The following is a 25,578-nucleotide window of genomic DNA, read 5'->3' as shown; positions in this document are numbered from 1 at the left end:
ATTCAGATAAATCCCAACCAAAATCTGTTAATGAAGGTTTTGAGCTCTGTAATATTTTGCAGAAAAAAGAATACTCGAGAAAGAGAGAAGGTTTTGAGCTCTGCAATATTTTGGAAAAAAAAAATATTCGAGAAAGAGAGGTTAGAGGAGAGAATTGTGTGAGCTCAGCTTGTATTGCATTTTTCAATATAACAGTATATATCAATTCTTACATCATCAAGTAACGATTACAATTATGATTTTTTATAAAATTCTCTCACTCACACTTTCATGCACGCATATTTCTTTTTACAAATTCAATGACACCTGGCATGTAAGTCAGCATGGATTACACCTTGCAGCTTCACTTATCCATGTCAGCAGCTCTTTCCACGTCAGCACAAGGGTTATACTTCAACACTCTCTTGTAACCTCTGTACTTGAAACAACTCCTAGCTTCTTCCTCAAGTAATTAAACCGATCCTTTGGTAGAGACTTAGTAAATATGTCTGCATTTTTTTCCTTAGAGACACAATGTGTCAAGTCTACAATTCTATCTTGCAAAGCTTCTTTAATAAAATGATATCTCCTGTCAATATGCTTGGTTTTCTGATGAAAAACTGGATTATTGATAATGGCAATTTCTGAGGTATTATCACAATGCAGAGGAGTGGCTTAAAGTTGCATTTCACCAAAATCTTCAAGTACAAACCGAAGCCATATTGCTTGTGCAGTTGCTTTAGATGCACTGATGTATTCTGCCTCAATTGTAGAGAGTGCAACATAATTTTTCTTGACTGAAGCCCATGAAAACACCCCACTTCCAAAGCTGAAAGCATACCCTGATGTACTCCTCATGTCATCCACAGATCCACACCAGTCACTGTCACAATATCCCACTAACACAGGCTGTTTTCCTTTTACATACTCTAAACCATAGTCTAAAGTCCCTTTAATATATCTTAGTACTCTTTTTGCTGTACCAAAGTCTTTATTAGTAGGACAATGCATAAATCTTGCTAACAAGCTTGCTGTAAGCATAATATATGATCTTGTAGCTGTAAAACACAAAAGACTCCCTACAATTTTTTAGTACTGCTCTTCATCTGCTGTCCCACTACCATCATCCTTGCTAAGCTTGTCATTTGTAATTAGAGGTGTAAGGACTGGATTGCAAGTTGTAAGGCCAAATTTGTTTAACAATGCAGAAGCATACTTCTTTTGTTGCACAAAAATACTTGAGGTTGTTTGTATTACTCCCATACCAAGAAAGTGATGCAATAAACCCAAATTTGTCATCTCATACTTCCTCATCATATCTTCCTTAAAACACTTAAGCATCTCTATTTCATTTCCTGTATACACTATGTCATCAACATAAATAGTCACAATTAGCATGCCTTTTTCTCCCCTGGTATTTGTTTAAAGAGTGGCCTCACTTTGACTCTTTTGAAACCCACTTTCACAGAAATAATCAATCTCACTATACCAGGCTCGAGGAGCCTATTTCAAACCATATAAAGCTTTGTGCAATTTATACACCTTATCTTCATGCCCTTTAAACACAAATGCTTCTGGTTGTTCTACACAAACCTCCTCTTGTAGCACACCATTTAAAAATACTGACTTAACATCAAGTTGATATAATTTCTAGCTTTTGTGAGCTGCTAAAGCAATTAAGGTTCTGATGGTATCAAGCCTAGCAATCGGGGCAAAAGTTTCATTAACGTCCACACTTGGTTTCTGTGCATACCCCTTAACAACTAGTCTAGCCTTATTCTTTTGAACTGAACCATCTAGATTGAGTTTAGTCTTGTAAACCCATTTAACACCAATCACTGGTTTATCTTTTGGTCTATTCATCAACTGCCAGGTTTTGTTTTTCTCAATCATTTCCGATTCATCTGTCATGGCCTTGATCCAAGACTGATTTTGAGCTACCTCCTCATAATTTTCAAGTTCAAAGATGAAATTATTACATTTTGCCAAGATATCAGTGAGACTTTTCCATTTTACTGGTGTATGATCAAAATTAGTATGCACTCTATCAGTTTCTGAGTGAATGGAACCCATACTTGAATTTCTTTGCATATTTGACACACCACTTCTATTGCTTATATCCTCTTCTGAACCTGAAACACCTCGTTTTGATTTTTCTTGTATATGCTGGTTGACTATCTCCAGACACTGAGTTCCTCCTTGAACCCTCACAGCTATCAATTGTTGCAGAAATCACATTTTCACTTCCGTTATTTGCATTTTCCTTCCAATCCCAAGAACATTCTTCATTAAATACAACATCTCTAGACAAAATCAGCTTCTTAGTTATAGGATCAAATACTTTATAACCTTTCTCACAAGTTCCATATCCTACAAAAACTCCTTTTATGCTTTTAGGATCCAATTTCTACCTTGTTTTAGCTGGAACATGTACATTGCATAGGGAACCAAAAATTTTCAAGTGTGTAATGCCTGGTTTTCTTCCACTATAAGCTTCAAAAGGAGTTACTCCATCAAGAGCTTTGGTAGGACATTTGTTAAGCAAGTACATAGCTGTGTGAACTGCTTCTTCTCATAGGTAATAAGGCATCTATTTGTCATGCAACATAGCCTTGGCCATTTCAACAACTACTCGATTCTTTCTTTCAACCACTCCATTCTCTTGTGGAGTGTAGGCTACTGTCACTTGCCTTTGAATCCCCTCAAATTCACAAAATTTAACAAATTCAGTAGATAGGAACTCTCCCCCTCTATCACTTCTCACACACTTGATTTTAAATCCACTTTGAAGCTCAACCATGGATTTAAATTTCTTAAAACAAATGAAAGCCTTAGATTTGTTTCTTAGAAAGTAAACCTAAACCATGCGTGTACAGTCATCCACAAGTAACATAAAGTACCTATTTCCAGCAAGAGTTTCTGTTTGCATTGGGGCACACAAGTTAGTGTGAACTAATTGCAGTAGCTGACTTGCTCTCCATGCCCTATTCTTTTGAAAAGCTTCCCGGTGTTGCTTTCCAAACTGACACCCTTCATAAATCTTCATAGTCTCTTCAAGTTTTGGTAATCCCAGAACCATATCTTCCTTCTTTAACTCCAGCAGTGCATTTAAGTGTAGATGCCCCAACCTTTTATGCCAAGTTTCCACATTGAAGTCAATTTGAACCCTCAGAGCAAGCTGTTCACTCAAGGCCATAGTTAATGGATAACATCTATTTGGTTTGGCTCTAACCTTCACAACCAGGTTTTCAAACGTAGGTCCATCATACACATGACACATTCCTCCACCAACATCAAATAGTAACCATGCTCATCCATTTGGCCAACACTCAACAAATTTTCTTTCAATCCAGGTAGATACATTACCTCTTTAATGTGCTTTTTGCCATTGTCAGTATCAATCACCAATGTCCCTTTTCCAGCTATGCTCTCTAGTGTACCATTTGGCATTTGAGCTCTACCATATGCATTCCTTTTCACATCCACCTGGAGATCTATATTTCCTGTCATGTGATTACTGCATCCACTGTCTATATACCATTCACTGCCCTTACTTGTTTTATCAAGTTCACTTGCTGCATAAAACATGTTACATGTCATCTCCATTTGATTTGTGCAATTTGCTTTCTGCACATTCTTCCCATTTGGGCACTCTCTTATCCAATGTCCAAATCTGTCACAGTTATAGCACTTAGGTTTACCTTTGAATCTACACTCTCCAAAATGGTATTTACCACATGTTCTACACTATGGTTTTGAGTTTTCTTGGTTACCTCCAGTTAGCCATATGTTTCCACCATGAACAGTAGTCATAGAATGAGTGTTCATGGCTTGGTTTCCATGAAATCTTTACTGAAATCTCTGCTTCGGTTCCCACTTCTTCTCTCTTGGAGTCCAAGTCTTCTGGAATTTAGCTGCATTAGAGTGTATTACTCCTTTGTTTTGTCTTTTAGAATTTGTGGCATGAGTGTTCACAGATAAGGTAGAAAAGGCTTTTTCTGTGAAATCAGTAACTTGCAAGGCAAGTCTCTGTTCTTGACTCTTAAGAATTGCAACAACTTCTTGGAATTCTACTGTTTCCAGATCCTTAGTGTTTTCTATCACTAAGCATATAGGTTCATAGGCTTTAGTTAGGCTAATTAAAACCTTTTGAACCATCCTCTCATTAGATAAAACCTCTCCAAATGTTTTTGTCTGGTTTATCAAATCATTCAACCTAGTAAGATAGCTAGATAATGTCTCATCTTCCTTCATTTTATTCTATTTGAATTCCCTCCTTAGACTTTGTAATTTCACAGATCGCACCTATTCACCACCATGAAATTCCTTGTACAGCAGCTCCCAAGCTTGTTTTGAGGTCTCTACATTTACTATCCTTGGGAAGATCTGATCTAAAACAGCACCTTGGATAATTCCCAAAGCCTTCGATCCTTCATATAGAACTCCATTATCTGTTCATCATCCTCCATTTCTAAACTTCCTTAAGCTTCTGCACTCTTTCCCTTCTTCTTTTCATCAGAAATAGGAATGCCTTTCTCCATGAACCTCCAGAGCCCATAGGATTTGAAAATGGTCACCATCTTGATCCTCCAGAATTCATAATTCTTACCTGAGAATATTGGAGCTCTCACTTCGGATCCAGCCATTGTTTATGCTGGTCTTTTTAGTACAAGAAACCAAAGTCTCTAATTTGATTTTTTTTTTTAATCGAGCTCAGATTTTGCTCGAAATCTTCCTCATCTCACAGTGTTTACCCAGATTCAGATTCTACCATGCTCTGATACCATGTTAATGGAGGTTTTGAGCTCTGCAATATTTTGTAGAAAAAAGAATATTTAAGAAAGAGAGAAAGAGAGGTTAGAGGAGAGAATTGTGTGAGCTCAACTTGTATTGCATTTTTCAATATAACAGTATATATCAATTCTTACATCATCAGGTAATGATTACAATTCTGATTTTTAATAAAATTCTCTCATTCACACTTTCATGCATGCATATTTCTTTTTACAAATTCAGTGACGCTTGGCATGTAAGCTAGCATGGATTACACCTTGTAGCCTCACTTATCCACATCAGCAACTCTTTCCACGTCAGCATAGGGGTTATACTTCAACAAAATCCACATCTCTTAATCGAGCATTCGTTACATCACTAGCAAGAAAGTTCCCTGTAACTATGTAAGGTGGCCTACTTTCATTACCATAAGATCTGCCACTGATTTTATATACTCTTGATTCGTTTCGGTTTTTGCTTTCTTCACCAACTCCTCTCATATCGAAAGAGTGCATGATATGCAATGCATTGCCATAGTATCTTAAAGGCAGACTTGGGCCGCGGTTCCTGCCTTACATATTGTATGGTTAAAGCGCAATGCCAAAACAAAACCTCCACATACCAAACGAGTCACCTGCAAAACTAATTTAATTACAAATCTTTTTATGTATAAAGTTATCAATCAATAAAATGTAAGAAGTGTATTCTTAGATTAGGATGGTGGTTAAACCACTTAGAATACACCTCTTGGTTCAAGGTTCAAATTCTAGATCTGGGTAAAATTCTCCCTTCCATCAAGCACCAATTGAAATGAAGGTTAACCAGAGACTTGCTCAGAGAAGAGAACCTCATCACCTCCAAGTTGATGTAGCATCCTTATCGTGTCAATTCCAAGGTCCATAGCATGAAACCCATGACCATGAACCACCAACCTTCGAACAAAGCTGCGTGAGACCTCACAAAACTCAACAAGAAGCTCTTTGGCAACCCCTAGTTTTAATAAGTTTAATATTAATCATAAAAAAAAAAAAGTTGTAAAAAGAAAAATGCATATATAATGTTGTAAAATTAAAGAAGATTAATATACTGATCACCTGAATTAGGGACAACCAAGAATACCATCATTTCTTGCTGCAGTTTCGAAAGCTGGAGATTTATGCAAAAACTCATTGGGATATATGTAGTGGAGTTGGTAAAGAAGGTGAAAGCTGAAATGAATGAAGAGTACATGGCATCAGTAGCAACAGATCTTATGGTAATCAAAGGAAGGCCACCTTACATAGTAACAGGGAATTTTCTTGTTAGTGATCTAACGAGTGCTTGGTTAGGAGATTTGAATGTTGGATGGGTTTTGCCTGAATATGCAGAACCTGCCATGGCTTTCCCTCGGATTAGCTTCTACGTGGAGCATCGAAACAATGGTGAAGATGGGATTTTAATACCAATATGCTTGCCTTTTTGGGCCATGTAGAGGTCTCAAAAGGAGCTTATGGCAATGACTGAAGAGGAAGAACCTAAAGCCATTAAAATTATATCCACACTTTAATAAGACAAAAAAAAAAAAAAAAAAAGAAAAAAAGAAAAAAGAGCTTCTTGTTTAATCGGTTTGGGTCATATGTAAATGTTTACTTGTTTGTTTTATGTATAATTAAGATTGATGTTTGCTAATTTGTGCTTGCTAGCTTGCTTTTTTTTTTTTTTTTAATATTATAAGAAATAGCTAGCTTTATTGTAATTGTTTTGTTTTGTTTTCTTGTTTGTTATTTCTTTATTTTTTGTTTCTCTAAAGTTATACATCAAGGTATAACAAACCATGCAATATTCCTAAAAGATATGCTCTGTTTCTTTAAATTTATGATATGTATATATATATATATATATACACTTCCTTTATGATCCTGGTTTTGGTGACATTGATTCTATTGTATTCCTAAACTATTGTTCCTTGTAGGCTAGTATAGAGGTATACGCAGCTCATGGAAATGCCAATTTTGAAAGCTATAAGATATAAATTTCTAGTAATTAATTTGCACTAATCAGAAAAATGAACTGTGTTTATTTCTGAATTACTATAGCATAGACGTATAAGGAAAGAATTTTACTACCTAGCTAGTAAGCATCTTTCAGACATTAACATATATACCAAACATATTCCCAAAAAATAAAAAATAAATACAAAACATCTTTCAAATCCAAGTAATTTTTATAAAAGGTTAATTGGATTTTTATAAAAAATTTAATTGATAATTTATTTTTCTGATTTGGCAATCAACATGGATAACATGACTTACCACATGAATGACGATCAACATTAGATTTGCATGGGATCTAGATAATTATTATAAAAGGTTAATTAGATATTTTTTAACATAGTTGATATGAGTTGATATGAGTTGTCACATGGGATTTTCTTATCATAAGGTCCTCAAAATATCCTTTCTATATCAAAATCCAACACAAACAGAGCAATAACAGGTTTTATATTGTTATAACTATTAGCCTCCTCCTGATCAATCATCTTTCTTCAGCTATTGTTGAAACCTCTCCAAGCCCAAAAAAAGGCAAACAAATAAGCGCCGAAAATCCCGTTTGCCCCATGGTATTTATATTTTGCATGTAAGCTAATCTCAGGGGCCTGAGGCCATGGCAAGCCTACGTCTCTCACTTATATGCCAACAGGCTGTCCAACTTGCTCTTCAATTTGCTATAGAATATTTGGACTTGCGTGCACATTTGATTATTTACTTTTTTTTTTTTTTTTGGCCCCCCCCCCCCCCCCCCCCCCGCGGGGGGATACAACTTGTTTGTACTTGCTATATATATAATTTGAGGAAAGTTGAGTAAAATATCAAAAGAGAAAACAAAAAATTGAATTTGATAATCATCTCTTCTTCTTATCTATATATAACTATTACTTTTATATATTGCAAATTTTATGACCAACACTATCATGGAATATGTACTTATATTTCATTTAATTATTAATTATTCAAAAAAAAAAATACTAGAGAGACATATTAGAAATTTGGAGACTCTGTTTCTTTCAATTTGTATTTCTTTTTTATTGAACTTTGAGGTTTGCGCGCAAGTTGTTAATATTAATATCCAAAATATAATTCTCAACGTTACTTTTGATTCTGATTGTAAGATTAATTATGTCGAGCTGACGACAACCCACATGACATTTACATAGTGAAATCATAGATCAAGATCAGATATGTGATTAATTAAAATGATTAATAGATATCTAATAGTTAATTGAGTTCATTAATACAGATCAGTTGTGTCCCTGTAATAATATTTACTCTAGTCTTTGTTGCAAAGTGGAGTTATACAAGCAAATCATCATCAATTCTAAAATGATTGGTCATTAAAATATGGAACTTGAAATAATCCAGTCCAATATCATATATTTCAAACGCACTCAAAAGGCTGTAGATAAAAAAAACCATGTACATTATTTAAACGTCTAGAGAAAAATAATCAATGTTTCCCATTAAACAATCTCATATATATACATATATAAATTCTAATTAAAAGAGCAGGTTTATTTAACTCTTTAATTTTACAACAACATATCCAAATTTAACCAAGGCCAATATCTACTAGCTAAGCTAGCAAGAGATAGCAAATATTTTCACACACACACCCACCCCTTGATTACCACAACAAAACTAGTCCAAAAGCAATTTCTGTTAAGGAAATTTTTGAACTATATATCTTCAATCAAGAAGCTTTTCTCTCTTAAGTGTGGATAATATTTTAATTACACGTTTATCTTCTCCAATCACTTTCATCACCTCTTCTTGAAACCTCTCCATGGCCAAAAATGGCAATGACATTAAAACCAAAATCCCATCCTCCCCATATTTCTTGTACTTCACATGAATGCTGAATTCATTGAAGGTCGTCGCAAAGCCACCATATGAATGGCAATCCCCATCAACATTCACATTATCTAGCTGAGCATTTTTGCTCTCAGGAACTACCTAATATATATTTATCAAGTTCGACAGCAAGCGTGTGACATCTCCATGAAAAAGCTGTTAGCAAATCGTATCGACAGCTAGGGCTAAGTTGTGAAGGAAGATGTTTTTGAATAGCCCTTATCTGGTTTGGACCAAAGAAGAAAGAGCACTGGACATCAATATTGTTGGTTTTGTCCAAGTTTGGATAGTGACCAGTTGATAAAGGTTGTTGTTAGTACACATAATGTGTACAAGTTATTCTTGGTGTGTTTCTAGCAAACAAGTGCGCCCTTTGCCACACAGAAGGAACAAAGGTTTTGCTGTGCTCCTTTTGCTATCTCTTCTAATGTGTTCATGAGTTGGAAGATCACAAATAAATCGCATATTGTGTGACTAAATCGTGATGCCAAAATGAAACCTCCACATACCAGATGTGTCACCTGCAATATATTGTCTTTCAAATCTTATTTATCAAATCAATGGAGATTAAAAAAATAAGTTTCAGTTCCTTAGTTTGCTTATTTTCCTAAAAAAAATTGCGTGTTGATTTTGAGTTTTGAATAAAGAAGTTAACAGATTTATTCTCAGTCAGAATGTAAATAAAGATAATGCAGAAAGGTAACAAAAACAGAGCTCAAATATATAAATATATATATATATATGTAGTTTTTTTGTGATGTGGATATTCACATGTTTTTAATTTGCAGATATATTTTTAAACCAATAATTTTTGAAAAAATAGTCTTCAATATATAATTATATTCAAAAAACCATCACCTATATGTGGATATGCGCAAACTGCAAGTTAAAACTTGTGGACATTCACTTCATAAAAAATTATATATATATGTAAGTGATTTGAAAAGATCATTTTTAGATTGGCCAACCGTATCTATAGTTTAATTTGCAACATTAATAATCTGAAATGTATTCATTTTTAATTGAATGATGTTGAAATTATAAAATATATGATGGGGAAGAGAAATGTGTAATATGAAGAATTGATATTTTTCTTTTGTTGTTGTCCTTCAATTTAATTTTCTAATAAGTTAGTCAAATAAGCTATTTTAGTACAACGAGGAGTAGATAAATAAGCCCACACCATATGGAACTATATAATAAAAATATAAAGATTTACAAAATAATAATAATAATAATAATAATAATAATATTATTATAATAAAAAGAAAAAGAAAAATTATTTAAAAAAAAAAAACTCTTTGCTTTGCCGAGTTTTACATAAATACCTTTGTATTTTTAAAAATTGCAAAAATATGTATACCTTTTGTATCTTTCACATTACATAATTTTATTGCACATACGGATTAATCATATAGTTATACTTTTTCATGTATACATATAACTAGTTTCTTATTAGAATGCACTAATAAAATTTGGTGTGGATTTCGACATCATATAATATGTTGTAGGAAATTTATATACAGTTTTACTATAAAATGCAAGCAATCAAATGCATGCCTTGTTAATTAATTACCTGTAACCACAGATTTTGATAGATTATAACAGTCGATTGCATGATTTAAACACCTGCAATCCACCGAATACAACTAATGGGTTATACGCGCGCCTTTGATATCAAAGGCAAGCCTACATTTTAAGGCAAACTGCTATATATACATAAACTTATTCTTTTTGGTAGAATTATAGAACTTACTTTCTATTTGTGCATATGAGAGAATATCAGTTTAAAAAAAAAAAGGAAAAAGAAAAAGGAAAAAAAACAACTGACCTGAATTAACAACGGACAACCAATAATATCATCAGATCTTAAAACATTATATAGAACTTCATCCAGGAATGGACATGGATTTAGAATTCTATCACCCAATTTGTGAAGACTAAAATCAGCATCGGCTTCAATGAACAAAAGCCCTTTGCCATTGCAATCCACAATAAGCTTCCTGTTATTACCTTCTATAAGTCTGCCAGTAAACGGGTAGTAAATCACCAGTGCCTTACCAAGTGCACCTTCAAATTATTAATTACTGTTTCTCTCGAAAAAGTAAATTGTTAATTGCTTTGACAATTTCTTTTCCATTCATCACACTCAACAAACAAAACTAATTCGCCTTCTCCGTGTTTTTTGTTCGTATATAGTTTTTTTTTTACTCGGCTTCTATTTTTGGGGTATACATCACTTTCCTATATTGTCCTCCAAGGCAGGAAAAAATTTTGGCAGAAGACATAACAATATTTTGCTAAACATTGCATGGTTTATTATACCATAATTTATATTTTTAATACAGAGAAAAACAAAATAAAACAATACCTAGTTATTTCTTATATCTATGAAGAAGCTTGCTAGCACTGATTAGCAAACATCTAAATTATTAATATATATATATATATATATAAACAAACAAGCAAAGTTTTTTACATATGACCCAGACCCTTTGAAAATTATCTCTGCAATATTAAAGAAGCTCATTTTTTGTCTTATTAAAGTGTGGATGTAATTTTAATGGCTTTAGGTTTTTCCTCTTGAGTCATTGCCATAAGCTCTTTTTGAAACCTTTCCATGGCCAAAAAAGGCAAGCAAATTGGTACCAAAATCCCATCTTCACGTTTGTTTCTATACTTCACATAGAAGCTAATCCGAGGGAAAGCCATGGCAGGTCCAGCATATTCAGGCAAACCCCAACCAAAATCCACATCTCCTAACCGAGCGTTTGTCATATCACTAACAAGAAAATTCCCTTTTTCTATATAAGGTGGTCTTCCTTTGATGACCATAAGATCTGCTACGGATCTTATGTACTCTTGACTCATTTCGGCTTTTGCTTTCTTCACCAACTCCGCTGCATATCCCAACGAGTTTTTGCATAAAACTCCGGCTTTTGAAACTGCAGCTGGATATGCAAATGCATTGCCATAGTACCCTAAAGGCAGATTTGGACCGCGGTTCCTGCCTCTAGCAGTCACTAAGCATGAAACTCGAACAACGTCTTGTGGGTCAAGTTTCAGCGCAAGTGTTCGACATCTCCATAGACAAGCTGTTAGTAACTCATACCGGGAAAAAGAGCCAAGTTTTGGAGGAAGATGAGCTCGGATGGCCATCATTTGTTTAGGACCAAAGAAGAAAGAGCGTTGGACCAGATTGGTTTGGTCCAAGTTCACCTTACCAGTCATTGCTTGTTGAAATTCATGGTGTATGCAAGTAACTCGAGGTGGGTTTCGAGCAGATAAGAGCTCCCTCTGCCATACTGGTGGAATAGAAGGCTCCTCTGCTCCATTTGCCATCTCTGCTATTGTTTTCAAGAACTGAAACACTCCAAATGCATCGCATATTGTGTGGTTAAACCGCAACGCCAAAACAAAACCTCCACATGCCAAACGAGTCACCTGCAAAAAGTAATTTACTAATCTCTTATAATTCTCAATCCAAAAAAAAAAGGCACTTATATAATATTGAAAAAATTAAAGAATTGTTTACTATATTGACCACCTGAATTAAAAACAATGGACTACCAAGAATACCCTCAGATCCTGAAACATTACAAAGAAACTCATCAAGAAATGAACATGGAGGTTGAATTCTATCACCCAATTGGTCAAGGCTAATATCAGCATCAGCCTCAATGAACAAAACCCCTTTGCCGTTGCATTCCACTATAAGCTTCCTATTATAACCTTCCATAAGTCTACCGGCAAGTGGATAGTAATAAACCAGTGCCTCACCAAGTCCTTCCCTAATAACCTTAACAGGGTCTTTTCCCAATTCCATTGAAGGAGTAGCATTATTTCTGTTGTTATTATTCTTGTAAAACCATAGAAGTGGAACTTGAAATCTTAAGCCCTCTTGGTCATCAATGTCCGAGAGGTACTTTACTTCATAAGGCGTTGGTTTTGAGGGGACAACTAGTTCTGGTTTACAACGTTTCACATGAAATGCTAAGCATGGTAATGATGATGATATTGCCATGGAAAAGTATATAGTAGGAAAAGACCAGGAATTGATTTTTATGTATTTGGAGATAAGTCCTAGAGTTTGTAATTAATTTATAGCCAAAGAATTCCACACCTAAAACACCACTTGTAGCCACTTGAACCCTCCATGCATATCACATGCCTTGTTGGATGAGTCTTGCATATGCTTTCACTTCATGTCTCTATTATTTGGATGTATGTGATGTAATTTTTTTTTTACTACTTTTGGTAAATCACTAATTATATCCTGCTTGTTACATGAAAGTTGAGTAAAAATAGAAAGAAAAACAACCAGATCATGGCGAAATGACTTATATATTGTTATTATAGAATCATTATTAATGTTATTATAGAATCATTATTAATGTTATATATGTAGCAAATTTTATTTCCAAGTTTAATAATTTTTTATCTCCAATATGGAATAGCCAAGTGGCAAAGGCACTATTTTCTCGTCTCAAATTTCAAATTTCAAGTGTGCATAACCCTAATATATATATACATATATATAAGTTTAATTAATTAACAATATAATTGCTTTCAAGTTTTTTTTCATATTTTTTTTTTTTTGGGTTTGCGGGTTGCTTTCAAGATTATATAATAATCTCACATGAATACTTGTCATGTCGTCCAAAATATAGAAAATGGCAAACCACTTTATTCAAACTTCTTAGCATGTGCTTTATTAAATATTAAAACATTATAATTAACAATATTTATGCTAGTTTTTGAGAGATCTCACTGAAAACAAATAGGAGGGGTAAAAAAAAGAAGGGAATAGATATAATATTATTATTATTAATAACAATATTTCCAACCAAACAACGAAATGAAATATCTATGCACATTTGCCAATTAAGACAAGACTACATATATATATATATATATATATATAATAATCTCTTTGATCATTGAATGTTTGAAATGATACCACTATTTAATAATTTGTTTGTCTATATGGGGACAAAATAGTATGCAATCTGATTTTTCTGCTGGTGAAATTGTCTTTGATTCCCAAAGTGTAGTACAAATGCTTCATGATGATGGCTTTTTTTTGGGGCCTTGATTACTTTTTAGTCGAGGACATTTAAGTTTTGTTGGCTATTAATGGTAGTTTTAGGTGTTCTTATGCTAGTAGGAAAACAAACAAAGTAGCTTATGGGCTTGCTCAATATGCTTCAACTTTTTTTGTTGTTGGATGGAAGAGGAACCGAATAGGCTTTCTCCTTTCATTGAAGCTGATAAGGGTACTGATTTTGATTCTTAATAGAAATTTTCTCTTTGCCAAAAAGAAGAAGTTTGAATCTCCCCATTCCTTAATATCAAATAATAATAATAATAATAATAATAATAATTATTATTATTATTATTATTATTATTATTTTATTAATGGGGGCCAAAAGCAATTGTTCACTTGTAACTATCATCCCAACCAATTCTGTGAACTACAGGGGAGAGCGGTTTTCACCCAGATCTAATTGGTCCTCAGGAGCTCGAGATGTATTCTAAATGATTTTATCATGATATCAAGTCTAAGAATTAAATTTATAGTTTGAAATAAATCTATATTTAAATCTCTAATATTAAACTAGGGATTAAAACTTGACCACTCATTATATATCCAACCATGTCAGTTGGCCTATTTCAGAATTTTTTAAGTTGGAAAATGGGTGATGGGAGATCAAGATTAGATGGTGATAATCAGTGGTGGTTTACGGCTGGATTTGGGAGACAAATTCAACTTTGGTTGGTTTTTTTTCATTGGATGGGATTTTATTTTGTGGTTTAGGGCCTGCTTGAAATGGGGAACTTGACTGGACTAATTGAAGTCATATCCAATCATGTTTTGCTAAATGTAAGATAGTTCAATTTGATGGGACTTGATTTGGAAAGGTCTTGCTCAATGAAAAGGGGAAGGAGCTTTGAAGATATTTACCTATCAAATTGTGAACTTTTTTGCTTGGCCTTTTAATATCCATTATGCCTTTAAAAAACTTTTAAAAGACCTGTATGTCTCTTCTCTCCCTCTTTTGCTTCTTCTTCTTCTTTCAACTCCAAACGCCTTCATTTGCACGACCTTCATGTTCGTGCTTTTGCAAATGTTACTGCTTCTGCTGGCTCTGGCAATGGCAATGGAGCCATACTAGCTGCAGAGAAGAACCCATATGTTACTCCTTATGGAAGACAGTATTTCCTCTAGCTGCCATTGTTGGTCAAGTACTTCCCTTTTACTCTTTTTTTTTTTCCGTTCTTATGGAGAAAACGATGTTTTTTTCTCGTTAATTCTGCATTTTCTTATGAAAATGGAATATGGGTTTTAGTATGGTGTTTTTAGTGAAATGGATCTAAATTATTTGAATTTCTTGAACTTTTTTTGGAGTTTTGGTTATTAGAGAATTTGTAGATTAATTTTGTGTTTGGGTGTGATGGCTTGGTGTTACCATAGGATTTCGGTAATTACCGATGAAACCTATGGTAATTTTTTAGCAAGGACAAATTAATTACCGTAGATTGCATCGATAATTACCGAAGACCTAACGGTAATAAATTTTTTGGGCCAATTTGAGAATTTTTCTGAACTTTTGGGGTTTTTTCTTCTTAGAATCATTGAAAAATGTATATTTTGCATGTTGTTGCTTTTAACACACATTAGGGGACTTGTGGGGGGCTAAAAAATTGATAAAATGTGATAATTATAGGGGATTTGATAATTACCGATGAAACCTAAGGAAATTTTTCCAGCAACTACAAATTGATTACTGTAGGTTTCATCGGTAATCACCGAAAACCCTACGGTAATCAAATTTTTATGTCAATTTGAGAACTTTTTTAGAACTTTCAGGGTTTTTTCTCCTTAGGATCATTGAATAATGTACATTTTGTATGTTGTTGCATTTAACACACATTAGGAGACTTATGGGGGCCAAAAAATTCATAAAATGTGATAACCATAAGGGTTTCGGTAATTACCGATGAAACCTAATGTAATTTTTTCAGCAACTAGAAATTGATTACCGTAGGTTTCGTTAGTAATTACCAAAGGCCCTACAGTAATCAAATTATTTTGCCAATTTGAGAACTTTTTCAGAACTTTTGAGATTTTTTCTCTTTAGGATCATTGAAGAATGTATGTTTTACATGTTGTTGCATTTAACACACATTAGGGGATTTGTGGGAGTTAAAAAATTGGTTAAATGTGATAACCATAGGGGTTTCGTTAGTTACCGATTAAACCTACGGTAATTTTTTCAGCAACTACAAATTGATTATAGTAGATTTCATCGGTAATTACTGAAGGCCCTATGGTAATCAAATTTTTGTGCCAATTTGAGAACATTTTCAGAACGTTTGGGGTTTTTTCTCCTTAGGATCATTAAAGAATGTATATTTTTCATGTTTTGCATTTAACACACATTATCAGACTTGTGGGGGCCAAAAAATTGGTAAAATGTGATTATCATAGGGGTTTCGATAATTACCAATGAAACCTACGGTAATTTTTCCAGCAACTACAAATTGATTACCGTAGGTTTCATCGGTAATTATCGAAGGCCCTACAGTAATCAAATTTTTGTGCCAATTTGAGAACATTTTCATAACATTTAGGGTTTTTTCTCCTTAGGATCATTGAAGAATGTATATTTTGCATGTTGTTCCATTTAACACACATTAGGAGACTTGTAGACGCCAAAAAATTGGTAAAATGTGATTAAAATAGGGGTTTCGGTAATTACCAATGAAACTTACGGTAAGTTTTCCAGCAACTATAAATTGAATGTTTTCACTTATTAATGTCATTTTTTCTCTTACTTTGTCAACATTTATTATTAATAAAGCTAGATTTAGCATGTTCTCGGTGGAAACATACACGATTGAAGTTGTCGGATGGAATTGTGGTGATTCTTTTACGACGGTGGACAAATGTCAATTACCGACGATGCATCGGTAAGTACAATTGGGCAGTAATAGCATCCATGAAACAGTAAGATACCTACAAAAAACTGAACAAATAACTGAACACAGAATGATATTTTAGAAACACAATACAATAGATGACTTTGCCAACAAAACAACACATAAAACCAACGTATATTATGCCAAAACACATGTTACGCGGTTGAGCTACTAATTGCATTCCTTACTACATTGCATAACACACGCATACCGCATAACATGCCCCCATTGTCTTTTATTCCCATCATTCATCAAGTTTTCCAGCAAGGTTGGTAATCTTGTAAGGTTGCAAAAAAAAGAGGTAGATTATTGACGGTTTGCCCGTTGGAAATCTTGTTCATTTCCAATTTTTGAATATTGTTTTATCATATTTTTGTGTGTTTTCTTTTGTTTACCATGATTCTCATCATCAAATGAAGTTGCATTGAGACAAATCTTGGTGTAAATAAACGTTCTCAAAGTGTATAAGAATTAAACCTTGGCATGTTCACAAGTTAGGTTCTGCTCAGCATAAGGTCAAAATGTAGTTATTTTTACCACCTCACCAGAAATGAAGGCATCTACAAAGGACCCCAGCAATAAAGCACTGACACTCAAGGATGTTTTTGGATTCAAAGCATGTTGCATGGAGATTAATAAACAAAATAACTGAAGCAGATCAGAGTGTATAAGAATAATATAGAAAACATATTAAAGTGAGCTTCCATTATTTGCTTATAATGTACAGAAGTATTATACAATAACATCATTGAAAAGGAACAAATACTACTTGGACATGAATCATAACTACACTAGTGCTCATTATTTTACTAAGAGTGGTAATAGCTCATCGTTAAGGCACAGTAAAAAAGATGTAGGGTCATTATCAAGCAGGAAAGTTGGCTTTCCATAAAATTATTGCTCTTCACTAACTTCAAAAGAATGATCTAGCTACCAGATATGAGCTGTTCAGGATGTTAAACATTCTAACATATTGTATTGCTACTGGCATGCAATCACATAAATAGAAACTTAAACTTTTCCATATCTGTGTTGCTGCCTTATTCTACACCTCTCACATCATCTCATATACCTGCATCTGGAGGAAACCAAGGAAGGAACAAAAACAAGCAACTGCTTTTTTCACCTAAACAATTAACAGCCAGTCCTCTAGTGGTCATATCCTCTTAATGCCTCAAGGATTTTATCCACCCATCTACCACCAAAAAAAATTATATCAGGTAGCATGTTCAAATAATTGATCATAATCACATAAAAGCAAGCACATATATTCTTCTGGTCAGGTACAACGTGAAAATTACCGGAAGGAATCCCACTTATAAAAAAAATAAAATTCAACAGCTATCATTTTGTCAAATTCCCAGCTGGCACGAGTAAATTCTTGTAATTGACACATAATTTCTCCATTTGACCATGCCAAAAGTATAAAATAATAGAAACAGAGTAGTTCTCTATGGGGTGTGTCCCTAATTTCATCTTCTAAGGGATTTTTGATACCACCATCAGTCTAAAATGGAAATGAAGTTGTCCATTAGTACAAGAGATTGAAAACCATTGGATGGTTCTATTGCAAAGATGTAAGAGAAATCATATAAAAGCATTAAAAAATATGGCCCTCTGACAGATCACGAAACTGGTATGCAACTTAACTATCGTCCAGGTATGTTCAGAGCCAGAACTGTCGAGTAAGGCTTCTCTCTCAAGATGTAACGTATATACTTTCTTGTAATTCTATCTTCAAAGAAACAAAACCATGCCTACGACAGGACAGTGAAATGAGAAAAGGTAAAACTAAACATTTTGGAATATTCAATCAAAATGAAGACACAAATGAAGCTGCAACTCATACCTTCCTAGATGCATAGACGCAATAGGTCCTCCATATCCAAACATCCCAAAAAAGGGCTGCATAACCAAGATATGCTTAAAAGATAAATTTCAACAAGTAAACACTAAGAAGACAGTGGACACAGGACATAACGTACAAACAAATTGTACTTCGAATATGGAGGAAGAAATGCATGCTAATAAATAATCAAGAGAAATAGAAAATAAGTTAAAGTACATGTAGGAAATAAGAGGTAGACTTCTCTTTATATTAGAATGAAACATACATGCACAAGCTACAAAAGTCAGTGTCTCATTTTCACCATATAAATAAGTGTTTGCACAAGATAAAAGCAAAATAAAAAGATATCAAAAACAGATTTTACCATAAGGTATGGAGGTTTTAACCCTCTTGCCTGTCCTTTCGAAGACCTGTGAAGTGTTGCACCCATCTTTACCCTGTATAGAATATATGTAAATGACACCATTTGAGGAACACAAAAACCTCACAGAATATAGAAATCAGAATTTGAAAATAACACTTATTATCATAATAAAAATAATGAAAAATGTATTTTCTTGTCAGGTTGCTTAAGGTTTTAGTTCTTTCGTAAATTCTTCTTTTGTTTGACACTAGCATATCCACTTTATAGGGAAAACAATTTCTTTAATTCATTATGCCTCTTTGAAGTACCAATTGCTTGTTCAAGGAATTACATCAAGAATGAGTATTAAAAAGAAAATTTAAGAATTGTAAGAAAAAAAGAAGTAGGAATTGGTTCAATGATCACACTAAGTATATTTCATTGTTTAAAAAAATATATATATATAATATGGTGCGATAAGACGAAGCTTAAGGAATTTCAAATCATTTCAAGATCTTGATGTGGAAAACATGAGCTCATAAATGCAACTAAAAAATTTATGTATTGTACAAATAGAAAAGCATATATACAATATTAGAACTTAGTTTCTAAAAAATTGCTTCGGGGAAAAAAAAAAAAAGAAAAAAAAAAGTAAGAAGAGATACTTGTTTTCCTTACCACTATACAATTGAATTCTCATCACTTCCATCCATTCCAGGACGAAGGTCAAATATTGAAATCCTCAATCAACAATATCCACCCTGCAAATATTTAAAGAAAATGTATATTTACCATAAAGTGATACTTTAAAATGTATAAACATTTCAAGGTGGGCAATGTAAAAAAAACATGACCACTAAAGTAGGGTATAAAAATAAAAAAAGAACTACAAAAGTGTTGGAAGACCAATTTTAGTAAATACATAAATGTCAGGACCCGTCCAGAATTCCTTACCTGGAACCCTAGACAAGCCCTGATCCCAGGGAAATACCACCGAACCTTCCAACGGAAAATCCGGCAGCACCTCCCCTAAGGGTAGGACTAACCAAAAATTACCTGCACTGAAAACACACTTCTAAAAAAAGCATCCCCTTATTCCTCCCACGATGCTACAAATTGGTTCCACAAATTTCAACACTTCAATTAAAGCAGCAACAACCCAGTGCATAAATAACAACTGCATGTCCAATACAGTATACAAAACATTATACAGATAAATGTGGAATTTATAAAATGACAGATAAAGAAGCAATACAAGTTCGAGAGAAAAAAGGGAAGAAAAACTTCTTGAACCTTCGGCAACGAACTGAGACGTTGGGCTCGTCCCGGACAATCAACGTCTCCAACCTGGATCTAGGGGAACAGAATTTAAGAGTGTGAGATGCTAATCATCTTAGTGAGTGACCCTATCTACTGTACACCTTTAATATAATATACCAAATAAAGGATTTAATTAATCAATACCGAACAATTAAGTAAATAAATAAATAAATAAAAATTGAAGTAACAATTTCTCTCAAAACCCTCACTATTCACTCCGTTGGAAATGTTTCCCTTTTTAAAACATTTTCACAAAACCCGATATTCGTACTTCCCGAAAACCAAGGGACCAAATAATTTAATAAATAACAAATAAATAAATAAATAAATATCCCATATATAAATAAACTGTAATAAATTATAATAAATAATTTTGTACTCTTTGGGGTTTGAAATTTCTATCAGAAAAATTTGTACTTGACACACCACACTATATACCAGTGATGCCCTCCGATACCCAGCGTCCTGAGCACCGACTGGCGGGGAGATTAAAGAGAGAAACTTGCAAACGGCACTTCGGCGTCCCGACAGTACCGCTGCTGAAACCATCATCCCGGCCAAGGAGGGGGGCGGCTGTGTGCAATAACAAACTTGCTTTCCCACGGTCCAATGGCAACTCACGGGTGAAATAATAATACTTGCGCGCTGAACCACATATACATATACCAGAACACCAATACTGTATGAGTGCGTCTAAAACAATTATTAAACCAACCGTACCGTTTTCCAAAATTACCATGGGAAATATATCAAATTTTCACACTTACCATCCCCCATATTTTTATTTAACAAACCGGTACGAAAACATCGATAACAAATAAAACCATACATTTTCTCGTAATACGAGGTTCAACCATTAAAATACCGTGGGCATAATTTATAAAATCAAACCACCAACTCAAACAAATATTTTCATAAAATATTTAACCCAATTATGCTCGAAAAATAATATAAAATCCAAACACTACGAATTACTGAAAATACTCGCTCATGTGTAATAAATACTATTTAACCACAATAATAAAAATCGGGAATTTCTTGATAACCCAAAAATTCCATTTAGCACCAATGGGTAAATATATATATAAAATAATATTTTTCCCGATTGTATTTAAAATATGTCACATGAGCACAAATTACAGATATCAATTTAACACCACATAAATATTATCAATTACCCCAAAAACATTTTTAAAGGTGGGTCACTCACCTGGAGCACGCAATTAAACCATGATCCACCATGGGATCAATTCCATTACTCATCCGTGCTCCTAGAACAAAATTCACACACAGTCAAATAAATTAATATTTTAATCGGGTAAATAATACCCGGTACCCGGGGGGGTCAAACACAAACGTTATCAAAAATAGTCGAATAATATACGGAATCGAAGCTTGAGTGATGAGGATTACAAATCCGGTCTCCATCGACCCCAATTCCGCCGGAGGTGGCCGAAATTTGGCCGAAAAGCTTCGGCCGGTTTTCAATTCCTCGTATCTCGCAAACCGCTTTGAATTTTTAAGATTGGAGGCCATATTTGAACTCAGAGGACCCAAAATAGGGGGAGAGGAGGTTTAATTCGGACTGGGCTGGCCGGAAAACATAAGAAAAGAGGAGAGAGAAATTTTTCCAGCGCGCTTCCGGCGGCCGGTGACCGCGAAAATTGGTGGCCGAGCTTGCCTCCTCCCTCCACTCATCACTGGCCGGCGCGTGTGGACAATGGGTGGCCGGAATTTAAAAACACGGGAGAGAGAGAGACAACAGGAGGGAGAGAAAGCTGTGTGGTTCTTTTTGTCTCTGTCGGGCTCGGGGAAGAAGAAGGGAAGGAAGGGAAAAGAAAGGAAGGGTGTTTTCCCACGTGGGGAAAAGAAAAGAAAAAGTAAAAGAAAAGAAAAAGGAAAAGAAAAAGAAAAAGAAAAAGGAAAATAAAAATAATTAAATAATTAAATAATAATATTATTATTTAAAATAATAATAAAAATAATTTGATATTACACATGGTTGACATGTGGCTTCTCAATATGGTGACACATGGTCACCTTCATTAAGTCACACGTGGCACATCGTTACACGTTTAAAAAAAATAATATTAAAATAATACGGTATTTGAAAAACTCTACAGGTCCATAACTTTCAAACCACATGTCCAAATCGGACGTGCTGCTAGTCTACGGACTCGTATCGACGAGCACTTCACAACCATGCATGAGTCAAAGCTCAACCTTGCATGAATAAAAAGTCAACTCCGGCACCCCTTGGATAGTTTGGACCTCAACTTGTTTTGCTCATAACTTTCAAACCGTAGCTCCATTTTCAACGTGCTACTAGTCTACGAACTCGTGCCAACGTGTACTTCGTAACGGTACCTCAGTCAACCTAGAATTCCAACCGGGTCAAAAAAATCAACTTTTGACCCCTTTGGTCAACGGTCAACGGTCAACCTCGATCAACGTGCAAAAAATTCCGACATGGTTCGGGACGGGGTGTTACATAAATTTAAGCTGCTAGGCATCAAAATATAATTCAAGGCAACCAGGGATATGTAGCAAAATTATTCGAGAAATATGCACAAATCGCAGATAATTTCTATCCAATTGATGGATAAACAGAAAAATTAATAGCAAATAAGAAGGTATCAAAAGACCAGTTTATTTAATACAAAACCCAGTAATTTAGCTTTTTAACCTCGATAGAAATTCAAGTTGATATATAAATTAGGAACGAAAAAGAGCTTAATTCCAATAATCAATATATTACATGGGGATTGCATAAATAATCATAGCCCAAATTACACAATTGCCTAATTTGCAGGTTTCATAGGCAAAGTAAATAATAAGTGATTTTAGTTCACGCTCTGCCTTCCTAACATAATATCTTTTAAAATGAAAATCAAGACAGATATCAATAAAATGTCATTTAACATAGAGCAAGCATACAAAGGACATGAGCAAGCATAAAATGGTTATCCAGTTAACACTTATCATAATAAGACCCACCTAATAAGTCTTCGATCACCTTTATTGTTTGACCATACTGCTTGCAAGGAATTGTCATGGTATATGATCAGATTAGCGTAACTACCTAACTGAAAAATAAAATTGAAAACACAATGGGTCATTTTTTAAAGCTATGACAAAAAAACCTTACAATAAGATTAGCAAGAGCAGTCTCCTTCACTGCCCTCTCTTCCTTGCTCGCCATTACTTCATCATTTCCTCTCTCTCTCTTTGTTTTTATTTTGTTTGGGATCTGACTGCTTCAGTTCAGTGTCTAATGCTCACACATTTGAATACTTAGACACCGTCGTCGATTACGTTTGAATTGGAAATTCAAAACTCAAACCCTAACCCTAAATCTACTGTTTTTGGGGGAAGGGTGAGGAAGGAGAAGAGAAAAGCCGGCGAAGATTTTGAAGGAGTATAACTCGAAGGGAAGTGAAAGAAAGAAAAAAACAGAGAAGGGAACAATGGACTTTTCGTTTAATTTGTTTTTGATATCTCAAAAGGGTACTATAGGAATATTAAAAAATAAAAGGACAAAACAAAACGATTTAGAATCGAGTGGGTAGATATCATTAGGAGGACTCCAACAGGGGTAAAGGCCAAATTCCCCCAATGAAAACCAACCACGCATCTCAAACGGGCCCTTGATAATTGGAAATTTTCCTGATATTGTTTGGTTTAAAAAGATAAGATTCTGGCCCATGCTGATGTTAATAGTGATTTTCGCGACGGATATAATTATGCATGTTTATTTACAAAAAGTTTACCATAGGCCTTGCCCATGCTGGACAATGTTGGCTGATTATTGATTTATACTTGCTTATTTTTCCAGCAAGGAATAGTATTATTTGTTGGCCAGTATACATTGTTTCTTTGAGATGCATATATATATATATATATAGAGAGAGAGAGAGAGAGAGAGAGAGAGAGAAAAAAAATGATCTCTTATGAGATATCTCCCATGTTATTTTGGGAGACAAATTCATGTGGAAAATAAAAGTGGGACTCCCATACTTACATGATAAACTAATTAGTTATTTTTAAAGGGTTTATTTTTCCATATTATGATTTTAGTTTTAAAATTTTTTTTTAAAAAAATTAAATGATTATTATGTAAAATCAAGATGGTCCATGAAAAAAAAATATATATATATATATAATTAAAATAAAAGTATTTGATGATTGGACATAAACATTATTTATCTTCCAACATAAGTTGAGAGATATTTTTGAGGAAATCATTTATATATACGGCTTCCGATATGATTAAAGCAATAATTCTGAAATTGTTGATTGAAATGCTTCAAATAAAAGAATATTAGGCAATTGTAATTTTTTACTGGGCTTTGTTTTATGGTATGATATTTCCAAATTAGACCAAGTTCAATTTACTATATCACAAAAAATAAAAAGATAACCCAGCAAACATTCACAATTGCACACAAGCAATTTCTATAAGGAACTTTTAATTTTCAAATATATTGTTAAGTGTCGATAATATCTTAATAGGTTTATTGTTATACCCATTAGGTTCGTGATCGATCACTTTCACCTCCTTTCTCGAAAGTTCAAATGTCAGGACCCGTCCAGAATTCCTTCCCCGGAACCCTAGACAAGCCCTGATCCCAGGGAAGTACCACCGAACCTTCCAACGGAAAATCCGGCAGCACCTCCCCTAAGGGATTTACTTACCACAAATTTACCTACACTGAAAACACACTTCAAAAAAACATCCCCTTATTCCTCCCACAAACTACAAATTGGTTCCACAAATTTCAGCACTTCAAAAGAAAACAACAGCAGCAACCCAGTGCATAAAAACAACTACACATCCAAAACAGTATACAGAGCATTATACAACAAATGTGGAATTTATAAAATGACAGATAAAGAAACAATACAAGTTCAAGAGGAAAAAGGGAAGAAAAACTTCTTGAACCTTCAGCAACGAACTGAGACGTTGGGCTCGCCCCGGACAATCAACATCTCCAACCTGGACCTAGGGGAATGGAATTTAAGAGTGTGAGATGCTAATCATCTCCGTGAGTGACCTTATCTACTATACAATATAATACCACGGTAATACAGTAGATAGATAAAAATTAAATGGGAAAATAATAATTTCTCTCAAAACCCTTACAATTCTCTCAGTTGGAAAAGTTCCCCTTTTAAAACATTTTCACAAAACCCGATGTACGTACTTCCCGAAAACCAAGGAACCAAATAAATTAATAAACAACTAATAAACAAATAAATAAATACCCCAAATATAAATAAACTGCAATAAATTATAATAAATAATTTTAGAACACCTTTAGGGTTTAAAACATTATTTGCAATTTACACCGACGCACCACACCATATACTGGTGATGCCCTCCGATACCCAGCGTCTTGAGCACCGACTGGCGGGGGGGTTAAAGAGAGAAACCTGCAACGGTC

The 25,578-nt window shown here is 34.1% G+C and overlaps 4 protein-coding genes and 1 long non-coding RNA gene across 9 annotated transcripts; all 5 read right to left on the bottom strand.

Moving 5' to 3' along the window:
* Positions 1 to 654: 654 nt before the first annotated feature.
* Positions 655 to 1,377, bottom strand: LOC107431326 (uncharacterized mitochondrial protein AtMg00810-like). The gene is made up of 2 exons (XM_016042211.2): positions 1,101 to 1,377; positions 655 to 1,010 (listed from the first exon to the last, which is right to left on the bottom strand). The coding sequence occupies exons 1-2, from the start codon at positions 1,375 to 1,377 to the stop codon at positions 655 to 657; spliced, it is 633 nt and encodes a 210-aa protein (XP_015897697.2).
* Positions 1,378 to 3,213: 1,836 nt separating this feature from the next.
* LOC125418898 (uncharacterized) lies at positions 3,214 to 4,233 on the bottom strand. The gene is made up of 2 exons (XM_048463599.1): positions 3,833 to 4,233; positions 3,214 to 3,652 (listed from the first exon to the last, which is right to left on the bottom strand). Exons 1-2 carry the CDS (start codon positions 4,231 to 4,233, stop codon positions 3,214 to 3,216), a joined length of 840 nt encoding a protein of 279 aa, XP_048319556.1.
* Positions 4,234 to 4,847: 614 nt separating this feature from the next.
* LOC107431320 (uncharacterized) lies at positions 4,848 to 6,266 on the bottom strand. 5 transcript variants are annotated; one of them, XR_003057847.3, is made up of 3 exons: positions 5,847 to 6,266; positions 5,497 to 5,696; positions 4,848 to 5,386 (listed from the first exon to the last, which is right to left on the bottom strand). XR_003057847.3 is itself a non-coding variant. In XM_048464258.2 (3 exons), exons 1-3 carry the CDS (start codon positions 5,980 to 5,982, stop codon positions 5,294 to 5,296), a joined length of 372 nt encoding a protein of 123 aa, XP_048320215.1. In that variant the 5' UTR covers positions 5,983 to 6,266; the 3' UTR covers positions 4,848 to 5,293. The 5 variants fall into 5 exon arrangements, 2 of the variants coding, with proteins under 2 accessions (XP_048320215.1, XP_024934909.1); XR_009639412.1 differs by having other exon boundaries at positions 5,600 to 5,696; XM_048464258.2 differs by having other exon boundaries at positions 5,600 to 5,742.
* A 4,222-nt stretch (positions 6,267 to 10,488) lies between these two features.
* On the bottom strand, positions 10,489 to 12,725 carry LOC107431319 (alcohol acyl transferase 1 allele GSa-like). The gene is made up of 2 exons (XM_016042206.4): positions 12,187 to 12,725; positions 10,489 to 12,083 (listed from the first exon to the last, which is right to left on the bottom strand). The coding sequence occupies exons 1-2, from the start codon at positions 12,661 to 12,663 to the stop codon at positions 11,181 to 11,183; spliced, it is 1,380 nt and encodes a 459-aa protein (XP_015897692.1). The 5' UTR covers positions 12,664 to 12,725; the 3' UTR covers positions 10,489 to 11,180.
* Positions 12,726 to 17,290: 4,565 nt separating this feature from the next.
* Positions 17,291 to 23,697, bottom strand: LOC125418322 (uncharacterized). Its single transcript, XR_007238058.2, has 4 exons — positions 23,132 to 23,697; positions 19,493 to 19,575; positions 18,836 to 18,908; positions 17,291 to 17,817 (listed from the first exon to the last, which is right to left on the bottom strand). It is a non-coding gene; the product is annotated as an uncharacterized LOC125418322 (long non-coding RNA).
* Between the last annotated feature and the right edge of the window lie 1,881 nt (positions 23,698 to 25,578).

Source organism: Ziziphus jujuba, chromosome 6 (assembly GCF_031755915.1).
Source record: "Ziziphus jujuba cultivar Dongzao chromosome 6, ASM3175591v1".
NCBI classification, from domain to species: domain Eukaryota; kingdom Viridiplantae; phylum Streptophyta; class Magnoliopsida; order Rosales; family Rhamnaceae; genus Ziziphus; species Ziziphus jujuba.
This window is presented reverse-complemented; position numbering and strand designations above follow the sequence as displayed.